At 37.3% G+C, this 23,967-nt stretch overlaps 2 protein-coding genes across 5 annotated transcripts in view; one reads left to right on the top strand and one right to left on the bottom strand.

Moving 5' to 3' along the window:
- Positions 1 to 10,277, bottom strand: part of LOC101851978 (thyroid adenoma-associated protein homolog) — a 39,856-nt gene extending 29,579 nt beyond the window's left edge. For 3 of the 4 annotated variants that reach the window (XM_005105685.3, XM_035971707.1, XM_035971708.1), the window contains exons 1-9: positions 10,204 to 10,277; positions 7,229 to 7,308; positions 6,307 to 6,425; positions 5,697 to 5,863; positions 4,674 to 4,706; positions 3,687 to 3,735; positions 2,717 to 2,904; positions 1,179 to 1,270; positions 129 to 373 (exon numbers count right to left, since the gene is read on the bottom strand). In XM_005105685.3, coding sequence (XP_005105742.2) covers positions 129 to 373; positions 1,179 to 1,270; positions 2,717 to 2,904; positions 3,687 to 3,735; positions 4,674 to 4,706; positions 5,697 to 5,863; positions 6,307 to 6,425; positions 7,229 to 7,297 — 962 coding nt within the window. In that variant the 5' untranslated portion in view covers positions 7,298 to 7,308; positions 10,204 to 10,277. Of the gene's footprint in view, positions 1 to 128; positions 374 to 1,178; positions 1,271 to 2,716; positions 2,905 to 3,686; positions 3,736 to 4,673; positions 4,707 to 5,696; positions 5,864 to 6,306; positions 6,426 to 7,228; positions 7,309 to 7,698; positions 7,814 to 10,203 lie in introns of all 4 variants that reach the window. The other variant, XM_035971706.1, reaches the window with a different exon arrangement.
- Positions 10,278 to 10,382: 105 nt separating this feature from the next.
- LOC101854358 (WD repeat-containing protein 81) overlaps positions 10,383 to 23,967 on the top strand; it is a 32,085-nt gene continuing 18,500 nt past the window's right edge. The window contains exons 1-11 of the mRNA XM_013086627.2: positions 10,383 to 10,596; positions 12,796 to 12,977; positions 13,409 to 13,568; positions 14,249 to 14,893; positions 15,478 to 16,173; positions 17,311 to 17,496; positions 18,226 to 18,281; positions 19,421 to 19,577; positions 20,788 to 20,969; positions 21,540 to 21,822; positions 23,472 to 23,722. Coding sequence (XP_012942081.1) covers positions 10,489 to 10,596; positions 12,796 to 12,977; positions 13,409 to 13,568; positions 14,249 to 14,893; positions 15,478 to 16,173; positions 17,311 to 17,496; positions 18,226 to 18,281; positions 19,421 to 19,577; positions 20,788 to 20,969; positions 21,540 to 21,822; positions 23,472 to 23,722 — 2,906 coding nt within the window. The 5' untranslated portion in view covers positions 10,383 to 10,488. The remainder of the gene's footprint in view (positions 10,597 to 12,795; positions 12,978 to 13,408; positions 13,569 to 14,248; positions 14,894 to 15,477; positions 16,174 to 17,310; positions 17,497 to 18,225; positions 18,282 to 19,420; positions 19,578 to 20,787; positions 20,970 to 21,539; positions 21,823 to 23,471; positions 23,723 to 23,967) is intronic.

Here is a 23,967-nt window from a genome sequence, read left to right as displayed (position 1 = left end):
CCCCCCCCTCCCCTAAAATGAAAAGAAATGCCATGAAAACCCTTCCTCACTTCACTTTTCTCTGACAAAAGTAAAGCCACATAAACCACCAGCATACGTTTTATTAGAGTGTCCGGGCCCTACTCTACCTGAGGCCGTGCTGAAGCAGTCTGGTCAGAAACATGTCCACAAAGAAACATTTCCCTGTCTCGGTACATTTCAGAGCCTCTTCCACTTCCATTGTGGCAATATATCCAAACGCTAGGGCCAGAAAAGCAAGTACAGACTGCTGATCCAGGTTGAGATTTTGACTCAAGCCTTCGTTGAGCCATGAGGGGCGTGTCAGAGCTGACTCCTTTGGGGTCTCGGAGGTCGGAATGATAAGTGATGGGATCTAAGGGCAGAAAAGAAAATAGAAAAAGAAAAAAACAACATGAAAGAACATATTATAACTTCCCTCATCTCCCAGTGGAGTTTTGTTTTTCAGTGGTTATGTAACAAAGAATTCATAATAAACATGACAATGACTACAAAATAGCACATCATTGTGGGCCTTCACTCTACCGAGCTCTTACATAAAGGATGAAGAATAATCACCTATTTGAAAATCTGTGTACTGACATTGCTTGACATTCTTCACAAACCCTTTGATATAACTTGACTGATGGAGTTACCAATCCAATTTTCTTACAATAACAGACCTATTCACAGTTTTTTCTTTCCTTTCACTTACACAGTGTTGCGACTAGTTCTGCAAAATAGCTTTATGCCATCAGTGTATGGCCTTTTGCATCTAAACAATCTTATTCTATTAAATCACTATGATAATTAATGCCTCGTTATAGAAATTCACCCAAACAACATAAAACATACATTAACACGCACACATACCAAAATTTAAGAAAAAAAAAAAGAAGCAAACAAAGGGTCGTAACGGCAGATGTGTCATTTTTCATCACATAATAAACAAAAGAAGTAACCAAGAAGCTAAGGGACAGGAGCTGAGTTGCGCCCCTTGAAATTCGCCACAGAAACTTAACATCAGGTTCAGGCAAAGATCACACTATTTGAAACTGGACAAAAATGAAAACATCTATATATAGAGTTTCAAAAGGATGAACAGTAATTTAAAAGAAACAAAAAAGGGAGATCAGTTACAGGGAAACAAAAGTGAGAGCAAACATTGGAGATCCACAAACCAGTGCACTCCCCTGTTCCTTCCCAATAGCCAGCTTAATCATGATGAGAGCATTCATGGCACTGCAGCAACGACAGTCTAACAGGAACAATTCTGAGGGAAAAGAATAGCTATGGTTGAAGCTCAAAATACTGATGAACAGTAGTTTTCATGTGTAACCGCAATATTGTAAAAAAAAACATTGTGTAACTGGATGATGGACTGAAGATCGGATAGAGAAATCAAGCACAGCCTGATATTTTTAGGGCATACACGTCAGATTGGAGAGAGGTCAGTTGGGATGCAGAATCCCTTTGAAATTTGCCGCCGTGTGGGATTAAACTTTGAATAAAAAATTGTAAAAAAGTGAGGTAGCGTGGTGAAATCAGGTGCTCGTCAAAATACAGAAATAGGAGAAACAGGCATTTTCTTGAAAGTTTGGAAATTTTTATCAAATTTATATTTTGGGGATCAACCTCTTTCATGTTCATATAAAAACATATTTCCAAGAGAATTTTACTGAAAAACATTGATTAAAGGCACAAAATATGTCATTTTTCTGTTTTCAAGGATTCTTTAGCTATAGGAGTTACCAAACTTTGGCGGCCATTTTCTCGCTAATTTCACCACTAAAACCAGGTGACCTCACTTCCTTCAATTGCAAATGTCTTGAGTTCTATTCAAGATAGACAATTATTTATTTAATTGAAAGCAAGGCAAATAAATCAGCTTCCATAAGAAAAAAAATTGACGAGCGCCTGATTCCACCGCATCGTGACAAAAATAATTATGGCAGCTGAAAACTGATTTCATTTTCCAAATCAGCACATTAAAATAAGAAAAGTGGACTGTGAGTAACTGGATGCGATGCGATATTTAAACTTTAGCAAACATGCTTTTATTTTTCAATTGATTGTCAATTGTCATGTATCAAGTTCACTCAGCGCGTTGTATATCAAACGTCAAAGCTTCTAAACACTGCACAGTCACATCAGCACTGACAACATAGTCAAATGGACCAGTTAAAAAGATAAGGAAAGTAACAGAAAAGAAAAAGAATCGACAATGAATGAAAATTCAAGCTACATTCGCGTACATAGTCATGAATGGTAGTTTACGGTAAGTGAACACTATACAGCAAGAGACTCTCTGGCGTAAGGAGAAGGAATCTTCCAAATTCAAAAAAAGAATAGGATCACAGGGTGGAATATATTAACAGAGTACATAGTTTGAGAAAACTGGCAATCGTCCTATATGACAAGTCTGATATGGTTAATTGCTGAGAGTAACCAATGCTTTACAGTCCAAAAAACCCCCCTCAAATCATTAATATCTTATAAATAAGTATTCAACGAATCTGATACAATTTATTGTTGCACATAATTGTGATATTACAGTCCCGAAGAAAACCCTTAAATTATTTATATCTTATTAATCCCAATACAATGAATCTAGAATGATTAATTGTTGAGCATAATCAGGGCTTTAGTCCCAAAGAAAACCCTAATATGATTCATATCTTATTGATAGAGGCACCTGCTATCTACGTTCTTTGCTCACCGTTGTTCAAGATGCGTAAGTCTAACTGGAACATGCTGGGCACAAGATGACCTGAGTCTGCTGCGACCAGTTGTTTGACAAGCTCCGCTGACCCAGTCACTGTCTTCTGTAGGACCAAGTTGAGCGTCTGCAGGGTCACGTGACAGTGGTGCATGACCTCATTCAGACGTACTGGAGGCACATCAGCACTGACAACATAGTCAAATGGACCAGTTCAAAAGATAAGGAAAGTAACAGAAAAAAGAAAAAGAATCGACAATGAATGAAAATTCAAGCTACAATCGCGTACATAGTCATGAATGGTAGTTTACGGTAAGTGAACACAATAACAACTGTATTTATCCTGGAAAGGAATAAAACAATATTTATTTGTTTGTTTGAGTAGCAAAAAGCAAATCGATACAATAACTGTAATTTAGTCTGGGAAGAGAGTAATACGGGTAGACAGAAACAAGAGAGGTAAAGAAAAGAAGGACTTACCAGTGATGTCCTACAACTACCTGCAGTAAGATAGTAATAATACCAAAAAGAAGGAGCATATCATGCCTTCTTGCAGCGTAATGTAATCTCATTTACAGCATGCATGTTAAAAATAAATCCATTCTTCAGGCCTCCACAGCAAACATTTTCAAGCACCATCATTTTCTACTACTATGCAACTTCTATCATTCTGATTCTTTGGTCCACATGCTTAGCAAAAAGAATCAACCCATTCAACACTCACTTTAATCTCCTCACTCCCTAACATTGCTTTAAGCACAAAAATAAAGACAAAAAAAAATAGAAAAAGAAGATAATCATTCTGTCGAGCAGATTTGTAGTGCCATGCTGACAAACTGCTAAGCAGTTTCTTATGCACAAAGGACTTTCATATTTTACATAATATCCAAGGGTCTAAATTCAAGACAACACCAGAACCAGAGTAGGTTCACTTTAAAAAACCCATCAGGAATGAAAAAGAGATACTGACTTGACTTGAGGTAAGAAGAACTCCTCAGCCTTGACCAAGAACTGTACAACTGTAACAAAAAAAAGGTAAAAAACATTGATGAGGAACCATTCAATACTTTTGACAAACAGAAGACAAAATCAAACAAACTTCCCCTCAAACACCTCCAGCAAAATGCAAACCACAGCTGACATTAAAATCAATCATTGTCAATGATAGTACATAACAAGATGGGCCACTCAGCCAAAAAAGTGTCCGCAGGAAGTATGCTCTTTGCTTCAGATGGCGCTGCAGTATGTTTTGAAGCTCTCTTTCGTTTTTTCCAGAAGAAGAATAGGAATAGCACCTCCTTGCGTGCGCAGATCGACTGCTGTTCATCAGCAGTTCGGGTACGTTCAGTGCGTAGTTTTAGGTTTTTTAAAATTTTAATGACCTCTCGCCTTTCATTCTAAAGTCAAATTAAACGAAGAAAACCATAACCCTTTCCTCCGGAAGAGGTTTTTTGTCAGCGTAACCATTTTAAAAAAGCGTTCTTCCGAAATTTATTCCAAAACATGCTAGTTTCACTTTGATTTTTTAAAACTCAAGTAGGGTAACTCTGTTCGCAAAGAGTGCGCTTTTGTGAAGAGGGCGCCACCAAATTTTGAGGACACTTTTTTAATTGGCTCAAAGAGAGAAGTGGCCCATCTTGTTATGTACTATCATTGTCATTGTTAAGCTCATGATAGTAGTTTGTCACAGCCGTAAAATAAGCCAAAACATTACGTCATAGTGAAAGTGTTTGTATGTGTGGGTGAATGTGAGTGAGAGTGTGTGTAAGTACGTATGTGTGTAAATGTGCACATGAATACTTCTGCTTGTGCATGTGAGAGAATGTAAGCATTTTTCATTTTCTTTTTTCTTCATTCAGGTCAACAAACACTATTTAAAAAGTTTGGTGGGTTTTTTTTCATAAAACATAGCAACATTTCAACAGTCATGAACATTCTCTCAAAATGAAAAACTTACTGTGAAAAGCAACTGTTGACACACACTTTTCTCCTGTGGACAATAAACAAGACGCACAACTTTTAAGAAATATTTAATCTAAAGATACAATGGTAAACATTGTTAATTTACAATATCCTTTAGGAGCACCGATCTCTAATAACAACAGGAAAATGATCTAAAAGTAAAAGGTTTGTCACTGGAAGAGTAATCCACTTGCAAATGTATGTTTTTACGAGTAAGTAGTTGCCATTGTATTTGGTCTAACCATACACTAGTTTTCACATTTTATAACACCATAAATTTATTGGATCAGGGCAGCTTCAATTTTTTGTTATTAAAAAAAAGAAGGGTTTCACAGTGATTTCTCAGTGCCTCATTTCAAAATTAGAAGCATAGCTCTAATTTCTTTATGCTACATTCTTCACTATTCATGATTCGTGCACTCACTCCTGTCGGAGAAAACATTGCTTTCATATTATATAAAATGCCTCTCTTATCTCGAACAAGAAATCCCCACAATTACCCACACCGAAACAGGAAAATACCAGAAAAATTGAATAATATAATACCATGACTAGCAAAATAAGGGTTCTAAAACGCTATGTGCGGTCAAACCTTCTATATGGTTGTGAATGCTGGACAAATACCAAAGAAAGGTGAAAATGAAATAGTAGCAACAGAAATGTGGTTTCCAAGGAGACTTTCGAGGATTTCATGGACAGGAAAGAAATCAAACGAGAAACTGGGCCGCTCACTGATAAAAAGAATTAAAGAAGCCACAACTGAAGTTGATGTCTATTTCAGATCTAGAACTTCATGATGATGATCATACATAAATGCAAATTCAATATTTGCACATTGCACACAGATGTTGAGCCTTTGGGACATTGGCGTCTGAGATCTTAATCACAAAAGAGAGACAACACAGCCAAAATTTACCTCCCGAAAATCCAAACCCCTAAATAACAGGAACAAAAAAGAAATATGAATTTATGTGCAAATGAAAAGTAGGTTGAACACCATATGAAATAGTATGCTCACCAAGTTTAAAATTCTCCAGTAAGGCAGCCACTGTATCCACAGTATGTCTCATCTTTTGAGCTGTTGTTTCTCCTGCATCATTGCTGATACTCAGCCTGACCAGAAGCTTATCACACAACCATTTTTCCACTTGGCTTTTACTTTTGCTATCTAACCCTTCAAAGAAACTGAAATGGTATATATAAAAGAATCAACAAGATCAAGAATAAACAATTGTTACACTTGCACTAAAAAAAATAATTAAAAGAAATCAACATGATATGACAAAGTATGGAATGGAAGATGGAGACAAAAAAGAAATTAATAATAATATAACAGTAAAGTGTGAAAGAGGGAGGGAAGACAAGAAACAACAACTTAAGCGCATTACATTAGAAAGAGAAAACTGAGATATTGCTCTGCAAGTTCTTTTTTTTTAAATAGCTCATATCACCGAATAAAAAATACAAATCCTTTTGATGGCCTATTGATTAAAATTTCCCGTGAGTCTAAGTCAATTCTCTCCGCCCAGCCATCCCCTAGGGTATAAAAAAGACACATTCAAAAGTCCATTATTTCTCTGTCTCATGAATGATGACATCAAATGATGTGTATTTTATTTCCTTCCCACCTTGCAGTGACTCGTTGTGCTGGGGTGCGGGCGGGGCAGTCCAAGTACACAGAGACCAGGTGACACAGGGCATGATTCTTGTCTTGCTGCTCACTCAGAGTTTTGACATGTTCAATCACCTGCTCAGTCATTTAAATTTGTGTTAATTTGTTGAAAGGAGAATCAGATAATGAAGCAAAGACTTAGGTTGAGAAGAAAACATTCTTTTAATAATAGGCCTACAAACTTTAGATTTTCAGATGGCTGTAAAGAATTGTTAACACCTAGCCATCTTGTATCCAAAACTTTACATTTCAGGGAGACGATATGAGAATGAAACTGTAGATGGTACATTATAATTTATAAGGAAAGGTATTATTTTACTTTTACTCTCGTCTCATGCACAGGTATTGTAGAGCACTTTTCTAATTTTTTACTATTATCCGTTCCACATAAATTTAAATTTAACATTCGTCACAAATCATTAGTTTAAAAAAAATATTTTTTTTTATTGGTCTAGTTGCGTGAATTAAATATTTGTGCGTAAAAAAAATCTGAGAGGTTACAAGGCTAGGGTTTTTTTTTAATCTGGAAGGTTTCTGGGGCATACCATATAATTTCAAATATTTGATATTTTCAATTTTTGTAATTATTGTTGAGATTTTCAAGAAAATAATTGATTTGTGATGGTTTTGATGTGTGTGTTCAGCAGCCAAAAATACATGGGTTTAGCCCCTACAAGTACTGCATATGCCTGTGTGAGTAATAGACAATTGAGCACATTTGGAAAAAAAAAAAGCAAAAGGCATGAAAATTTGCAGCCATTGTCTGAAAAGGGTGCTACAATTTATCGTTGGCTAACTATAAAAGAGTTTCTGTCGTCTTAATTACCGGCTATAACCAGAAATAAGCAAAATTTATCAAGTTTCATATTTTTTCTTACCTTCTTCAGCTTAGCTAGATAGATTTTTGTGCCTGTCGGTGGATAAAGAGTTTGAAGAAGAGACTCCATTCTGATGAAAACTGAAAAGACAGGAATAATCAACAATTTGATTTAAAATTATACACTCATTGTATTCTCTTGATATAATAAGCTAATTTTTTAAAATACAGCATGTTCGTCATATTTATTATTTTTAAAATTTAAGGATTAAACTAAAAACTTACCTCATATATAAAAAAAACCCCAACAAACTGTGACTAGTGCAAGGAGTCGAAGCAGTAATTATTCATTAATTGATGTATATATATATATGTATTTTTTATTATAAAATGTAGAGCACATTTAAGGGTACAATGGCAGGGATCTATGTCTAGGTTAGATGCCACGAATCTTGACTTTATCAGACAAAAACTGGTTTCCTTTATTACTATCAGTGTGTTGAGTCCCCGTCCATAGCAATTTACACGTACTTGACACCGCTCTGTCTCTCTCTCTCTCTGTCTCTATTCTGTGATTCAGTGTCCTGTGAGGGCTTGTCGATTGATATCCCGGGAGCTGTAATTCGTCACTGGTGCGCCAGTGGGGCTGCCAATATTGAGAATGCAATGCTAGAGGGATAATCTTGAACAACAACCTCGTTTCCCGTGGGTCACCTGTGGCATTTGCCAACCGATGGCCAATCTGAAGGAACTGGGTCGTCAGGGTATAAAGAGCGGATGTTTTGACAGTCACTGGGACAAAGTCATAGCAGTCGCTGAAGCCTGCGTATTCTCTAATTTTCACTTCTTCGGTCAATCCCATTTCCGTCTTCTTGGCGATACTGCCGGGAGCGGAGGCCAAGGAGGTGAGACAATGGTGAGAAAAAATCCCACGCAAGGCATACATTTGCCATCCTCAATCGAAAAGATAGTGATGCCATCTGGCCTTTTGCCATCACCCCGGTACTGCTGTCTTAGTCTTCGGAAAAAAGGATGAATATCGGAAATTGGGTCATAAAGAGATATCGATACCATGTGAAAGAGCATGAAAAGCTGCATCTTTTGAACCAGTGGCCATTACATTTAGAGATGTTCGATTATCTATTTTGGTATTGGAAATATCGTCATAATTTTTTCTTTTTAATTTATTTCATATTTTATGAGAGAAAGACGAATCTCTCGTCCTACTGTGAAAAAAAGGACGAATACCGAGAGGTTCGTCCTCAGCTGTGTATATTAGCAAGTGAAAAGGAAAAGCCGTTTACGAAAAAGCGACGATAATACCGATATTCGCCCTTCTTCGCCAATACATGCCTACATTATATTGCCACACAGGCCTTATGATGAAATACCAAAAAGCTCAAACCCTAGCATATCCGGCGTTGATCCCCGGAGTGTCAAGTGTGTTGCATGCAGTAAGATGACAAGAACGACTGCTTGTGTACATTCACCAGAATTTGAACCCCAGATCTTTGGCTCCACCGGCAAAGCGCAATTAAATAACAGTCTGGAAGCCGCAAAACATTTACAAAAAAACAGACGAATCTCAAATATCACAGAAACGAAAAATCAAGGACATTATAATTTGACAACGTCGGGTGAAAGAAAGACAAATATCGCCATTCGTCCTTTTCCCATAAAAAAAACTAATTCAAACTTCATCACAAGTGTGAAATCTGTTATGAAAGAATGACTTTTGTCTTCTTACACAAAATTTTGTTGATATTTCCAAACTAAATTTTAACTACAAGTGCATAATTGCACCATCCTTCCTCCTGCCAAAAATCAAGTTTAAAAAAAATAAAAAACCAACTTTTTAAAAGTGAGACGAATAAATTTGATTTTTTTGGCCCTCCTGGAAAATGACATGTCACGATATTCGTCATTTTTACCCAAAATGGCATTGTAGATGTAGTAGGTCGGCACTACTTGGATATGGTGGTCCCGACTTTTGTGTAAGCCTACTGAAATATATACTGATTTAAATAGTCCGTATCAATGTTTTATGTTTCATCAGTCCTAGATCTAAATCTAGCCTACAAAATGAGCAGCAAAATTCACTTGTTTTTCACAATGCAAGGGGGGTTGCCCCCCTGACTTAAAAAAAAACAAAAAAACATGGGGTGTTTCAGGGGGGCATGTCCCTCTGAATTTGACCACAATTTGATGTTTTGCAATTAGGTTTGAAAGGTTGTCTCTCCATATCGCACGCGGAAAAAAAAAAGTAACCGTTTAGACATAGAATCAGAATGAGAAGTAATCGTCGTTGGGGTCAAAACTAGATTTTCTTTGGGTTATATTTTCCTGTCACCAAAGTCGGGACCACCATATCCAAGTAGTGCCAGTAGGTCTATCATGTAGGTCGGCTGCGTCGAGCGCACGTTTCATGATGTCGTTAAGGCTGAGGGCCGTGTGAGTGTGACGTGGGAGACGACCACCACTCACAGGACAGTGGATATATAAATAACACTTTGAGTTTGAGGTCGCCACTCCGATATGGAGGCTATCACTAGACTCTAGACTAGATCTATCATTTTGTCGAGAAGACAACCGACCATGTCATGAGAGAAGTCTAGATTCTAGATCTAGATCTAGATTAGATTTCTAGATCATCTAGACTAGATCTAGACTAGATCTAGAAAAAGATCTAGATCTAGATCTAAATCTAGAAGTCTAGATCTAAATCTAGTAATCTAGATCTGCATGTAATATGTTAATATGATGTGGATCTAGACCTCTAGTCTAGATCTAGATATCTAGATCTAGATCTAGATCTAGATCTAGGCGTAGACTCTAGCAGTAGACTAGATTTCTAAGAAGAGAAGAAGGGAGTGCGCGAAGCCAGGCGTCGATAACGGAGGCTGTATGGTTGGCCGGAGAGATTAATATCTGAAACACAAGTGACATTTCAGTTCAAAATGTTCTTTTGGGATAAGCAATTATTGAATACAATTTATCAAATTAAGTAAGAACACAAAGTGTGACATGAAAACTTACGATAGAGTTGTTGTTACGTGCACTGTTGTCTCATTGCATGGGCGCTGCCATTATACAAACAACCAATACTAATTTTTAATGGGAAAAGAGCTATTTAATAGTTGGTAGGAGTGCTTTCCCATCCAAATCTTTAACTTCGAAAGATTAGACAAGGAACCCCATAGTCCCGCCCACATGATTATCCCGAGTTATTTCCGTCAACAAAAATAAAATCAAGTGCATCACCTGTCATCAGATCTAACGGCAGCATCATTCTTGTAACTTTGGAATGAACTCTTATGCATTATGTATGATAAAGGTGTCGCCCCGGAGATAATAAAGCATGCTTGTGAAGATCTCCTGCTGGCACCAAGTTGCTGCAGGCTCCTGTCAGCTGATCGTTTGGTCTGCATCGTAAGTAAAGTGACTGAGTTGAGTCTGACTGGACTGAACAAGACTGGGACAGGGAAGAAAATTTGGTCGCATTGTTCTTTTAGTACCTGCTGTCATCAACTATATAGCTTGTATCCCGTTAAAAATTATATAAATAAGAATGGAGAAGATGTTTTATCGATGTCTATGGGATGCAAACCCTTGACCTATTGGAATTTCGCTGGAAAGTGAGGTCCCCTTTTTGTCTTTGTTTACTATTTTGTTGTTTGTTTTTATTTTCAATTTCTTAACTTGCATTCAAAGTCAAAGGCTTTGATGTTTCCCTGTTTTAAAGCTGGGAAATAAAAATTTCACGAAAGATCAGTTATGCTTTTGGGAAGATCTGCTCAGGGTCTCAGGGTCCGTTTGAGGTTACCTTTTTATTTTCTGGTCCGGCTTTATTTCTCCGAATGCTCGGGAAAATAAACTTGAACTCTATTTCTCCGAAACAGTTTCCGTTCTTGAGATTTTTTTAAATTTGCGAATGGAGTGGCCCGTGAGTGTGTGTGTGTGTGTGTGTGAGGTATGAAGGAGGGTAGAGGGCGTCGGGGCGTTTCGTTTAGGGATTTTTTGTGTGATTTAAATTAGAATCTAGTTTTTGCTTTAGGGGTGACTACTAAATTAAATGCAAAATAGGTTACTGCCAAAGTCTAGCAGTCTTGTTTTCTCGCTGTACCTTTTGAAAAGCATTTTCAAATGAAGTATAGTCCGGGAACGTTACCCCAACCAGAATTAAAGTGTCAGACATTTAAAAATCTATAGCTCTAGAAATTGAATTCGATGCAAAAAATGCTTCTTCCCAATCCTCGCAGAATGAAAGATGACGCTGAACTCTCGCAAATAACCAGAAAATCTCGAGAACAGAAACTGTTCAGAGAAATAAAGGTCAAGTTTATTTTCCCGAGCGGTCAGAGAAACAGTCACTTTGTTTAATCTCTAATCCCTTCAAATCTTGTTGTATCTTACGTCATCATTGTCAAAATCAAGTCCAAGTGTCAGATTAGTGACAGATCTCAGCGGTCATGATTCTCCATTCATTCCTCTGCTAGGATGCTCTTCAAAAATTCCTGATCGTTCCCTGTTATCCATGTCTTTAGGCTCTCCAGTTATGTTGCTCTGGGTTTTTTCCAGACCTCTTTTGCCCTCAGTTTTGCCCTTGAGAGTTAGATGTTCAAGGCCACTACGTCTATAAGTGTCCCAGTTGAGCAACTACATATTGTCTTTTCCTGATTGTTCTTATCAGCGAGCAGCCCATGTTCATCAGCTATCATATCTTTTAAAATTCACACAGGTCCACACCGATACAGTTCATTACTTCATCTTCTCTTAGAGGGAAGTTACCATCAATACCGTCTAAAAAGTGCATTAAGGGCCTATTTCAAATAGTATTTCAGTCCGTGCAAAGTCACAGACATTTTATTTGAGTTAACATTTAAAGAACACCTCTGTACAGAAAGTTGGGTTCTAACAAATATCTGCTAACAACAGGTATTTGTTTCTGTCTTGATTTATTTCATGTAGACATTATAAGAAATTGTTCTTTTTCCAACAGTGTTGTCTACCTACTCTGAAGATTTAATCTTAGCTTTATATACTGATAATCTGGTTAGTTTACTGCAATATTTTTAAAGTATGATATGTGAACATCATTTCCTCTTGATTCTGAAGTGGATACCAAAGATCGATCTTTCATGTTATTCCACAAAACTGACGAATCTGATCTATTACAGAAATGAAGTTTTGACACTTTTTCAGCATTTTGTACCCTTTTATGCATAGGCTTAATGCATCTAAGCGAACCGTACCTCTCTTTCACACCTGAGTGCCAATGCCTGCTCAGCACTTAACAATGTATTATGAAGACCCAAAATATCATAGATTTGCTTTCAAAGGCTGTTGACTATGAGCCCTTAAGTGGAGAAGGCAGGCAGGTGTGTTATTTGAGGTGAATGGGAATTAAAGCTACCCATAGGGCCAGACCATCAATGATTTATTTATAGAGGCACCAGCCATCCATGTCCAGGTGCTGTTTTAGCCCTACCCATAGGGCTTGTATCAAAAAAAAGTTTGAGCTGAACAAAGTACTATGACCTCAGTGTTTTGAAGATTGCTGATTAAAAAAACCCAACCACTTTACACTGGTTCTAGCTCTTTTTAAAAAACTCTTTTTTCTTTTTATAGGTAACAGAAGAATGGGTCAAGCACTTACACAAAGGACAAATTTCTCAACTTACTGATGAAACAGAAGAGATTGATACTTGCAAAGCGGAGCGGTATCTTTCACGATCATGTGACAAGGTGCCACACTCATGGATGAAAATCACAGTGAAAGCCATAGCAAAATCTGAGGAATTGTTTGAACGGTAATGTGTTAATAGTATATCAGGACTGCTCTCACAATATGTCGAAAATGGAAAAAGGGAGGATACACTGTTTGAAATTTGTTAGACTTATTATACATGTGATTATGAATGAGATAATGTTAAATTGTTTAATAATTATGGGTTCAGTTATACACTAAATACTTATTTTACTTAAAGAATTTTTTTTTTCAGAATTAGGGAAAACTATGAGCTAAGACATTTCGGTCTGGACTTTAATTTTTTTTTAACGGGATAATAGGTATAGAACATTTTTTAGCAAATGATAAAAGGAAACAGAAAATTTGAATACTGCTTCCCAAACAATGGTAATGATATTTTTTTTACTTTCTTTTGTCATTAGGTCTCTCATATCTGTGGTTTCGATTTTAAGCATAGCTTATGTTGATATTATGTCTTATATTTATTCCCAGGATCCCTGAACGTCGTTTTCAAAAGCAGTGGTCATGTGGCAGTCTATATGAATTTTTGTCTCATATTTGCAAAGAAAATGTGGCTAATCTGTGGCTGCAGGCTCACAGCTCTCTGAGCACAAATTCTGGGCAGCGTTACAACCAGGCAGAGGGAGTTACTGTGAGCATGTTTAAATACTGTTGCTTTTTCACATGAGCTAAATGTTTTGGTGTCTCTCTATTTTCTTGTTTTTGTTTATTTTCGGAGATGGGGGTAAAATATAATAATGTGACTATTCAAGAATTTGGAGATTTAAGCTTGTAACTGTAAGTGCTTATACTATTATTAAATGTTGTTCATGGAAATATATTTGACACAGATAATAAAATGTGACTCACTATCTAGTCACTTCGTATGAATTAAGCAAATTTACAGTGAATGATGCTGTGATTTGATTTTTATTCATATTGTAAAATAAGAAACGATACATAAAAGTTTCAAGTGCAAGTGTTATTAGGAAGAGGCTTTTATAGCTACTTTAAGAATTTCTCTTACTTATTCATGATCACCCATATTATATATATGCTATGGTGCATTGAATGCTTACCTCATGCACACATATGTTTCCTCCATTGAATTAATGGCTGGCTAGAAAAGTGTGCATATATCAGTTTTCTTTCTTTCTCTATTCTTCTGAATGTTGTCATCCTCTTCTGTAGCATTACTCGATCATTATTGTATTATTGTGTTTTCTGTGTCTCAGTCAATCAATTCAATAACTGAGGTAATGAAATTGAAGTTAATACTCGTTCCAAGGTTTGACAAAGTATATTTAAGTAAGTGTTTTATTTTTATTTCAGTTCACATCACTAATAAGACAGGTGATCCACAAGCTAAATCCCACTGTGTATATTAAATCACAGCCTGAATTTGATTTGAATTTGAGCTCTGAGCTTTCATCCTCCTCCGCTCGAAGCAAAATTCCGAAAGATCACTCAGGGAGCTTCAACAGCAATGGTGGCAACAGCGGCAGCAATTCTTCCAGCAGAACCAGCAGCTTCCACACGAACATTGAGCCTCAAAGCTGCTTCGGTCTCGTCCCAATTGATGTGGTTGTGGAAACAGCAGGCTACTTCTATCTCATACAGCCGTATTACTCCTACAGTTTGCAGGATGTGGTTGCCTTCAGCCCCACCATTCTCGAGATCAGCCATGCAAAACCATTGTTTGTTATCTACCAGCTACTGCAGGCTATGCAAGCCTTGCATCATCTAGGTCTGTACTTAGGGGAGGTCACCATCTCCGACATTGTGATGGACAAAAACATGTGGCTTAGAGTGTCGAATCCTCGTCTCAGCATTCTTCGTTCTTATCTCGACCGTGAAGTGATGAGTCCGAATTCAGATTCAGATTCTATGTACATTACTGCAAATTCACCTGATGCTCTAAACAGGAAAAGTTCTTTTCCCTTCAGCCAAGATTCAGTATTCCCAAGTCATGTACAAGTAAGTGTGCTTTCACTGTATATGATTTATAATGAGCAATTCAGGGCAAATGCAGGAAAGATACCTTGTTATGCTTCATGTTTAACACACGACTTAGAACACGTCAACTTAAAAGTTTGCCAACTTAATACTTGTCTGTTGTTCAGGAAAATACTAGGCCTAAAGCTTATCATGATTGCCTGTTTCATCGCACAGTAGCTGCTTGGACGGGTCTAGATTAATAACATACTCTTGCAAAAATCCTTCTGTGAATGATGAAAATCAATTTTGCATGCAAGTTCTTGACCATGGGAAACAGTGGGAGCAATAAATATATTTTCCTCTTCACTTTTGTCTGCTCTATACCAGCCTTTTCTGATATTTCTTTTTTTTAATGCATTTTCACTGTTATAATACTATAATGATAAGGAAGGTACTTTAAACTGCTAAGAGGCGTTGAATGTACTTTCTAGATGTAGGAATAGCACTCTGAAGTAAAATTAGGTTTTTTTAAAGTTGGATTAGGAATTTTGAATAAAAAACATGAGTGAGATTTTTGGTTTATGCTTTATGAAACAGTGTGCTCTTTTCTGTATCTCTTTCAGACTGTTGGCTTTTTTACGAACAACGAAAAGTTTTTTCAAGTTGCATGTGAATTCATGAAAACCCACGAACACAACGCTTATGAGATCACCATGCTTGATGCCATTGTTGACCACTGGGTACATAGAAGGATCACAAACTTCCAGTACCTCATGATCCTTAATTATCTAGCTGGTCGACGGATGGGGGACCCCAATAATCACCCAGTGCTTCCGTGGGTTCTTGACTTCTCTGGCCCAGATAGCGGGTATCGCGACCTCACAAAGTCAAAGTTCAGGCTAAACAAGGGGGATGGGCAGCTCGACTTCACCTACTCTGTTATGAACGATGTGTCTGACTCCAATGAGCACGTGCCTCACCATGTATCCGACATTTTGTCAGACATAACCTACTACGTCTACAAAGCCAGACGAACTCCTAAATCGGTGCTATGTGCTCATGTGCGCTCAAATTGGGTTCCTCATGAATATCCCATTAGCATGCAGAGGCTGCAGGACTGGACACCTGATGAATGCATTCCAGAATTTTTCACTGATCCATCTATTTTTGACTCCATTCATGAAGACCTTCCTGATCTGGAGATTCCAACATGGAGTAAGAACACACTTGACTTTGTAGTGCGCCACCTGGGAGCATTAGAGAGTGACCATGTCTCCTCAAATCTTCACCATTGGATTGATCTTACATTTGGATTCAAGGTACATAATGTTGCCATACATGTTACTACATGTTTTAGGTGAATTCACTTTTTATCCATTTTATCCATCTTTCTATAAATGGTAATCTCCAGTAGTGTCAGATAGTGGGATTATCAGTTGATTGTGATGTCTGTCATAAATATTACGTATAATACCTTTAGATGAAATGATTGTTCTAAGAATATATTAATTGCTGTGAGAAGAATCAAGATGAGTGATAAAAACAAAAAAGAGAGGGAAGTTGAAGGATCTTCCTGTAGTGCTCTGCAATATCTCGCTTGAGTTAATGTTAATATATGACTTGAAGTCCTGAATTGCACACGAAGAGGGATGATCATACAGTTTAAATAAATGTAGCTACGAATTGTTTTATTGTGGGGCTATATGAAGTGATAAGATTTTATGATGAAATCATAAAGTAATTGTCTTCCAACAACCTGTTAGAATCCATGGCTAAACAGGGGAAATATCTTCTCTTTTGCGTTTTTCTCACTTTATCTTAATGTTCTTGCTTCTCTATCCCTCTAATTTAGAAAATACATAGAGGCATCGGCGGGATTCATGTTTAGAAATGTTTGAACATGAAACCGTTTAGTGTCAGTAAAGCCCATGTTTTGGTTTGGATCATAGCTTATTTCCAGCTTATCTCCTCTCTGTTGGTAAACTCTGGGATGTTTATTCTTAAATCCATACTCTCTAAGGTTTTAGAAAGATATGGACAATTCACGTTTAATTAAAAGGCAAATCTGTTATTTTGCATTGTTTGTGTATGTATCCCGTTTTTGACCTGCTTCGGTAAAAGTAAAGCTGAAATATGCCTGTCAGGGAGAGTTGGCTGTGAACCTGCTCTAAGGGCCACCTATATATGACATTCACCTGTACAAATAGCCACTTCCCATCTCCCCCCCACCCTGCTTTTTTTAACTTTATGTTGACGCTGTTTACAATTTTCACTTTTCTCCTTGACATTGGGTTGCTGCACTAGACCATTTGGACAGTATTGACTAGTGTGGACATCTTAAATTTGCACATTTTAAATGGAGAGAACTGGTCTGCGATAATTTAGCCTCCTAAGGAGTAAGTTTGAGAATCGTAAAAGTTAAGATTGTTGAGTAAGAAAAATACTCTATTTTTCAGCTGAGTGGTGCAGCTGCCATCAAAGCCAAGAATGTCCACCTCCACCTTGTAGATCAGCACACCTACCTGACCCCACATGGGGCTGTTCAGCTTTTCCAACAGCCACACCCACAGAGGGCCTCACAGCACTGTGTTTCTGCCTCAGCTGCAGTGCCCCGCATCACTAGAGGGCTTCTGAACTCACAGGTATATAAAATGTATTAAGTGACAGACAATGTTGTGGAAAGAAGACAATTTTTGCTTTATAATATATGGGATGTTAGATAGTCATAGTACCAGTTAACCTCAGGCAAGAGTATTTAACTATATATGAGATGACAGGAATATTACGGTCCAGGTTTGTTTTGATGTTGAAAGTTGACACATTTGGACTGGATAGGTTTTATGAGAGACAGGTGTCTCCTTCACTGGCACTTGTCACCCTGGCAAATGACTCTTTTTTTTATGAATGGATATTATTTGATTCATGAACTTTATTATACATTTTCTAAATTAAATTCTTCAGAGATATTGTGTGCGGATTATTTAGACTCACAGGGGACTTATTTAGAACTGTCTGTTATTTTGGCTTGTCTTGTGTGTTTTTGAGTCAATTTCCCCCCCCCCCTGTTTTCAACTTTTATAATGTATTAGTATCAAAAGTTTCTTTACTTTTATATTCTTTGTCTAATTATGTTCCTGTGGAATTTCAATTCTCTCCTTGGCATAGTTTTAGACAGCAGCATCAAGTTTTTAGTTACTGTATCTCTTATCCATTTTTCTCATTTGGTGAAAAACTCCAGAGCCGAAAAAGAGTGATTATTAAAATGAACTTCATCATAAAAAGTTTAAAAATGAAAGTACTGAAGTCAATAGATAAAAGGATCTTTATATCTGTCCATGGAGGATCTTAACTGTGTGACTGTTTCCTGACAGCTCCTCACCTATGGTTTCCCTGATGCGGAAATCGACTCACAGGGGAGTGACTCAAGGTAAGTTAGCAATGTCAATGTTTCTGTTCCTATTCAAGCTTAAAGAGAGTCATCATCTTCATTTAATTGCTGGAGGGATATGCTCAGGTATTTTAAGGAAAATTTTCTGAAAAATATTCACCTCACAATCCCAGTAAAGTATTATTCAATAACAACTTTTTGAAACGATAATTGGTTCTCTTCAAAATTGTTTTGAAAAGCCTGAGATTCGATATCTAAATTCATACAGTGAAACATTTATCAAGTTTAAACAAGTATCATTATATGAGATAGAAGGGTTCAGAAGTGCACTTAGATAATAATCCCAAAACAATTACAATTGAATCTGCTCATACAGCCACCTGTATAAGACAGCCACCTGTATAAGACAGTCACCTGTACAAATGGCCACTTCCCATTTCCTACCTTGAGGGGTTTTTTTACATTGTAATAGCACCATGTAAAATGGCCATCTTTTTGAGACGACGGCCACTTTTCTCCTTGACACTGGGTGCTGTTTAGACATTTTGACTGTATTTCATCTTTTGATAGGTCAGGCATATTGTTGCCTCAGAACTATTTTGGCCAAAGTGTAAAGAGGCACTTTGGACAAAATAGTTCTGAGGGGATGGTATGGTGATAGGTCTGCTGCCCCACTAACAGGGGAGCTATTCCTTAACTAATAATAATAATAATAATAAATAGCATTTGTATAGAGCATGTCCCCACTTGAAAGCAAGCTCTGTGGGCTTTACACCATATTATTACCCCAGCGGACCATAGAACACTCAGAAACATTCTCAGCTGCCTGGGAAGCATACTAGTGGGGTGCCTCTAGTATGTCAAGGCCTCTCTAATAGAATGTTGGGTTCTCCACGCTCACTGTGTCTTCTGAAATTACTTACAGTCAAACCTTTCCAAAATAACAACCTATTGTCGAGGAGAAAAGAGGGGATCTTAGACTTGTAGTCCTCTTAAACAGTGTCATTTTGATTTAGACAAAAGGCAAAGGATGAAGGGGATAATGGTCGTTTATACTGATTACTGTCTAGGGTAGGTGGTCATAAGTGTAGATTTGATTATATTTGTGCCTTGTCGATCTGTAAAATGTTTTTTTTGAAAAATTATTGCAAAAATCCTCACTGTTGTTGACTTTTCAGTTTTGATGGCTCTGATCAGAGCCGTATTCACCTGACAACCATTCCCTTGCCTCGGAGTTATAACCCTTTGGCAGTACTGGAGCAGTGCGAAGCTCTTCAAGAGTTCAAGGTCAAAGCTCTGCATCTCCCAAATTCACAACTGGCTTCAACACCAAAGGTAACTGCTTCACTGCCCAACGCGACTTGATCATTGATTTAGTTTGTGGCACTGCGCCTACAGAAAGTCGGTATTGTAAACAAATAGTTATTGTTACAATGCATTTATTCAAAACTTGTACTTGTTGGCACTCATTGTACACCTGACTTTTTCCCAGCACAAACCCATTGTGCTCTGCAAGTACGACTTCAGATTTTTACAAACATGTGGGTGGTTGGCGGGTGCTCTTTTATGGTTTGGATTTTCTTTCTTATCAAACATCTGTCTTCCTTTTCTTTGTCTGATACTCTCAAGTAGCGCGTCTATTCTTCTGCACTTTTATGACCTAATTGTGTTGCTAGTGCTGTTAAACTCTTACTAGCACTAACACTAAACTGTTACTTTTACACCGTAGGTATGGACCATCACAGATGAAATTTGGAATGGTAGGGGGATGAATACCCCAAAAGCCGTACAACTTTGCAAGAACTTTGTATTTTTTATACCATAGAGGTCTGAAACTGTCAATGGAGACGTCAAAAACACCTACCTTTTTTGTTTTGGTACTATAGACTTATAGAGTTGTACAACTAATCCAGCACTGCTCAAAAGCAGAAGCAGGATTTCAATTGTTGCAGGATCTTTGAATCAGCTTATGAACAGTTTCTTCTTCACTCCTACCATTTTCTCTGTTCATCAACCTGCTTGAACTTCCTAATTAGTTTGTGTTTTTTCACTAGGTTATTTTTAAATATTTTTTTTCTCACTTGGAAAATAACTCTCCTTAAGTTAAGTAGTCTCATGTTCAGTATATGACCTAATGCGCTCAAAGATTTTAGTAATGTAATTTGATATTGAGTTGCTTCTATTTCAACTAATTATTTATAGTTTATTCATGTTAAAGGCAGGACTTGCAGACAATCATGTCTCTTCTTAGAGTTGTTACTGTTGCAGTCAATTCAACAACACTTTTGATTTATGCCTTTTACCCTAGTGCTGTGTTTAAAAGATAGAACCAAAGAGATCTGATCAGCTTTATAAGAGTACACTGTTTCTACATACACAGTGAGTAAGCAAATAAACATCTGTCAATGAAATGTCCAAATTTCCCTCTCAGTGTTATTGCAGAGACATTCAATTGTTAGTCCTGTCTTTAAAATAAACTCCATTGTATCGAAAAGATTTCATCTTAATACTGTTGTAAACATATCAGTACATTCTGTATCCACAGCCGGGCACTCCAACTCAGTTTCAGGATGAAGGAATAACTCGTGACATGGTCACCCTCTTGTGCATCATCTGCGAAATGTTCTTGGATTCAAAGCTACGCATGCAGGACTCTCGGCCCCCACTCTGGAAGAGGGTCCGGTCCATCAGAAAGTTATGCTCCTTGGACTTTTCAGAAATACAGAGGTAAGAGCTGAAAAGAAGTTTTAAAATGTATGACATTAAAAATGGATAGAAAACAAAAACACAGGGCAGCCAGAGAAGTTACAAACTTCTGTCAGATGGTCTTACTGTTTTTCTTTCATTATTTTTCATTTATTTAATTTGTTGCTCATTGTCACAAAAATTAAGATTAAGTGGTAGGTGGGCATCAGTGTTAGGCCCAACTACACTTCTTTTGTCTGATGTTTATGTCTCTCAGTCTTGCTTTTCTTTTGGTGATATGCTTCTCTCTACTCAAATAGACAAGAAATCTTTTTTTGTGCGTGTGTCTTTTTGAAGGTGCGCTGATCTAGTGGTTAGTCAACTCATGTTCAGTATTGTCAGTGTTGATATACTTTTTGGGGAAAGATTTCTGAGTTAAGTTTTATGTTCCTGGTGGAGATGTATTAGCCTTATCTTAGAAAGATCTAGCACCTTTGAAGTTGTATATCGTGCTATGCGTTATTGCTGTATCATGTATGTCGTAGTGAAATAAATCTCACTTTGTGGATTTTATAATTGTCTTTTCTTTTCTTTTTTCTGTGCCACAAACAGACCAGTGCAGAAGTTTGTGAGGGAGATGTTTGATAGTTTGGAAGTCAGCCCAGATAAGAAGTTTGCCTTCCAAGCAATATTTCCAGATGGCAGCCCGCCCCCTACGCCAGGCTACTTACTACAGCCATACTGTGACCTCATTCCTTTCCCTTCTTACTTTGTGGAGTTGTACAACACGCTCAACAAGGTGGAAGAAAAGAACCAAGCCATTGAAAGTTTGAAGTGGAGCAAGATTCCTTTGATGGAGAAATCAAACAGGATAAAGCAATTGGAGAGAGAGAAGGTTAGACTATCAATTAACACTTTGTATGATACATGATAAAGTGATGCTTAAGGTTTCTGGTAACAAGTTCAAGAAGTCTCCTCCATCTTTCTTACTCATGTCTGTTCCACTCACAAGGTTTTAACTGAGCATTTTTTATTCAAGTAGAATATGTGAGGCATCAATGTGAAATCAGGCCCATGTCAAAATAATGAAATAGAAGAAAACAGCATTTTTTTCTGCCGGTTTTGCTGTTTTTATTGAATTGTCTGTTTTTGGCTTAACATCTTTAAAGTCTTTAAAAAACACATTTCTGTGTGGCTTTTAATGAAAACTGCTGATTAAATTTTTAATTTTCAGTACTCAAGGACTCTCATGCTATGGAAATTACCAAACTTTAGCAGCCATTTTCTCAAAAATTTTGCCTCTTAAAACAGGTGACACCCTCCTTCTTCAACTGAAAGTGTTCCGATTTTAATTCAAGATAAATCTAAATGAATGGGTATTTTTTTTTTCATTGAAAACAAGCAAATGAACAAGCTTTAAGATGATACCACTAACTCCACTTGTCCAAAATTTGATGAGAGCCTGATTGCACTGTATCGCGCCATATATGTTGTTGTTAATTATGATCCAGTAATGCACATGCTTCTGCGCGCCATATGACCTTATGCAGTTGCGAGTGCCGTATCGTAAAACCTTACTTAAACAAACATGCTTCTGCTCTTCTGCCCCATGTGTTGAAGGGATAGGTGAAGGTTTACTTCAAGCATTGAATTGTTCCATAAAGCATATTTTCTGTACCTTAAGGGCCTTGGGAAGAGATGGATAACATTGATGTTGCTTAGTGGTTATAAATGGAAAATAGTGATGCCCTCTAAGTATGCACAGTTGATATGCACAGCAGGTGCACATGATGTTGGGATATTGCTAGCAGTATGACATTATAACAAGGCCATTTTGAGTTTGGTTATGTTTCATTGTGTCTCCTAGACCGGTGAGTTTTTTGGGTATTTTTATCGGTTACATTTTTTATTAACTATTTTTTATTGACCGTTCACATAAATATCGACCCAAAAAATATATAAAATATATATAAAATAGCTGGGAAAAAATACACTAGATGGGTGAGTATGGAACAGTGCTGCCACTTTGCTAAAGTATCTTGGAACTTACATAACCCATTATTTTCCACTCTCTTTGCCTTGTTTTATATCTGCTACATGTGTGGTAGTTTATGCTCCTATTCATGTCATTCTGCCTTTGTGCTGACCATCAAGTGGCATGGAAGAATCTCTCAAGATCTAAATGGCTCCCATTATCACTGTATTCATATAGTGTATATCAAAATGTAGTTTCATTAGGTCAAATCACTGACTAATTTATTTTCAGCCGTGTTGTTATTCTGACGTGTTGAATTTCTCGATAAATCCAGAAATCTGAATTTTTTAAATTGTCCTAATTTTTCCAAACTAAAGGACAACTGATGAGAAGTTGTTACACAATCCCTCAGTCAGTTGCACACTATAAAAACAGTCTCTATAGAAGATATATTGTACAAAATAACTCATAAATTAAGAGCCCCGATATGCACATTTTCAACAGGGTGTAAAAAGTTTAAAGATATTTTTTTCATAGCCAATTGGCTCCTTTGATTTTTTTCCCCTTAGGTTCCAGTGCTAGAGACTTTTCTATGGCGACACCAGGGCTACCTGGGCCAGGAAGGAATGGCCTTGATCTTGCCGTACATCCAGGACCTTCTCCAGAATGAGTTCACCACAGTGCAGGCAGCCTGGTCCCTCTTTGACGTGTCCACTCGTGAGCTGGGCCCCAGCGAGTCTACCAAGGAGTTCCTTAAGTCTCTCACAGCTCTCTTCTCAGGGGAGACATCTTCGGCCAAACATATCAAGCTGTATCACAGGTGACAGTTTAGATAGAAGCTCTGTCACAGATAATGTATAAATTGTAGATGTTGTCTTTTTACTTATCATCAAGTTGCCTGAAGGAATCGAACAAGGCTTAAATGACTCCCATTATCGCTGTATTCTCATACTGTATATTATAATGTGGCTTCATTTGTTCAGATCATTGAACTAATTCATTTTCAGCTATGTTATTATTCTGAGATGCCCCATTAAGATAATTGAGATAATTTTGGAGGTCAAC

The sequence above is a fragment of the Aplysia californica genome, unplaced genomic scaffold (assembly GCF_000002075.1).
Source record: "Aplysia californica isolate F4 #8 unplaced genomic scaffold, AplCal3.0 scaffold00486, whole genome shotgun sequence".
Taxonomy (NCBI): Eukaryota; Metazoa; Mollusca; class Gastropoda; order Aplysiida; family Aplysiidae; genus Aplysia; species Aplysia californica.
This window is presented reverse-complemented; position numbering and strand designations above follow the sequence as displayed.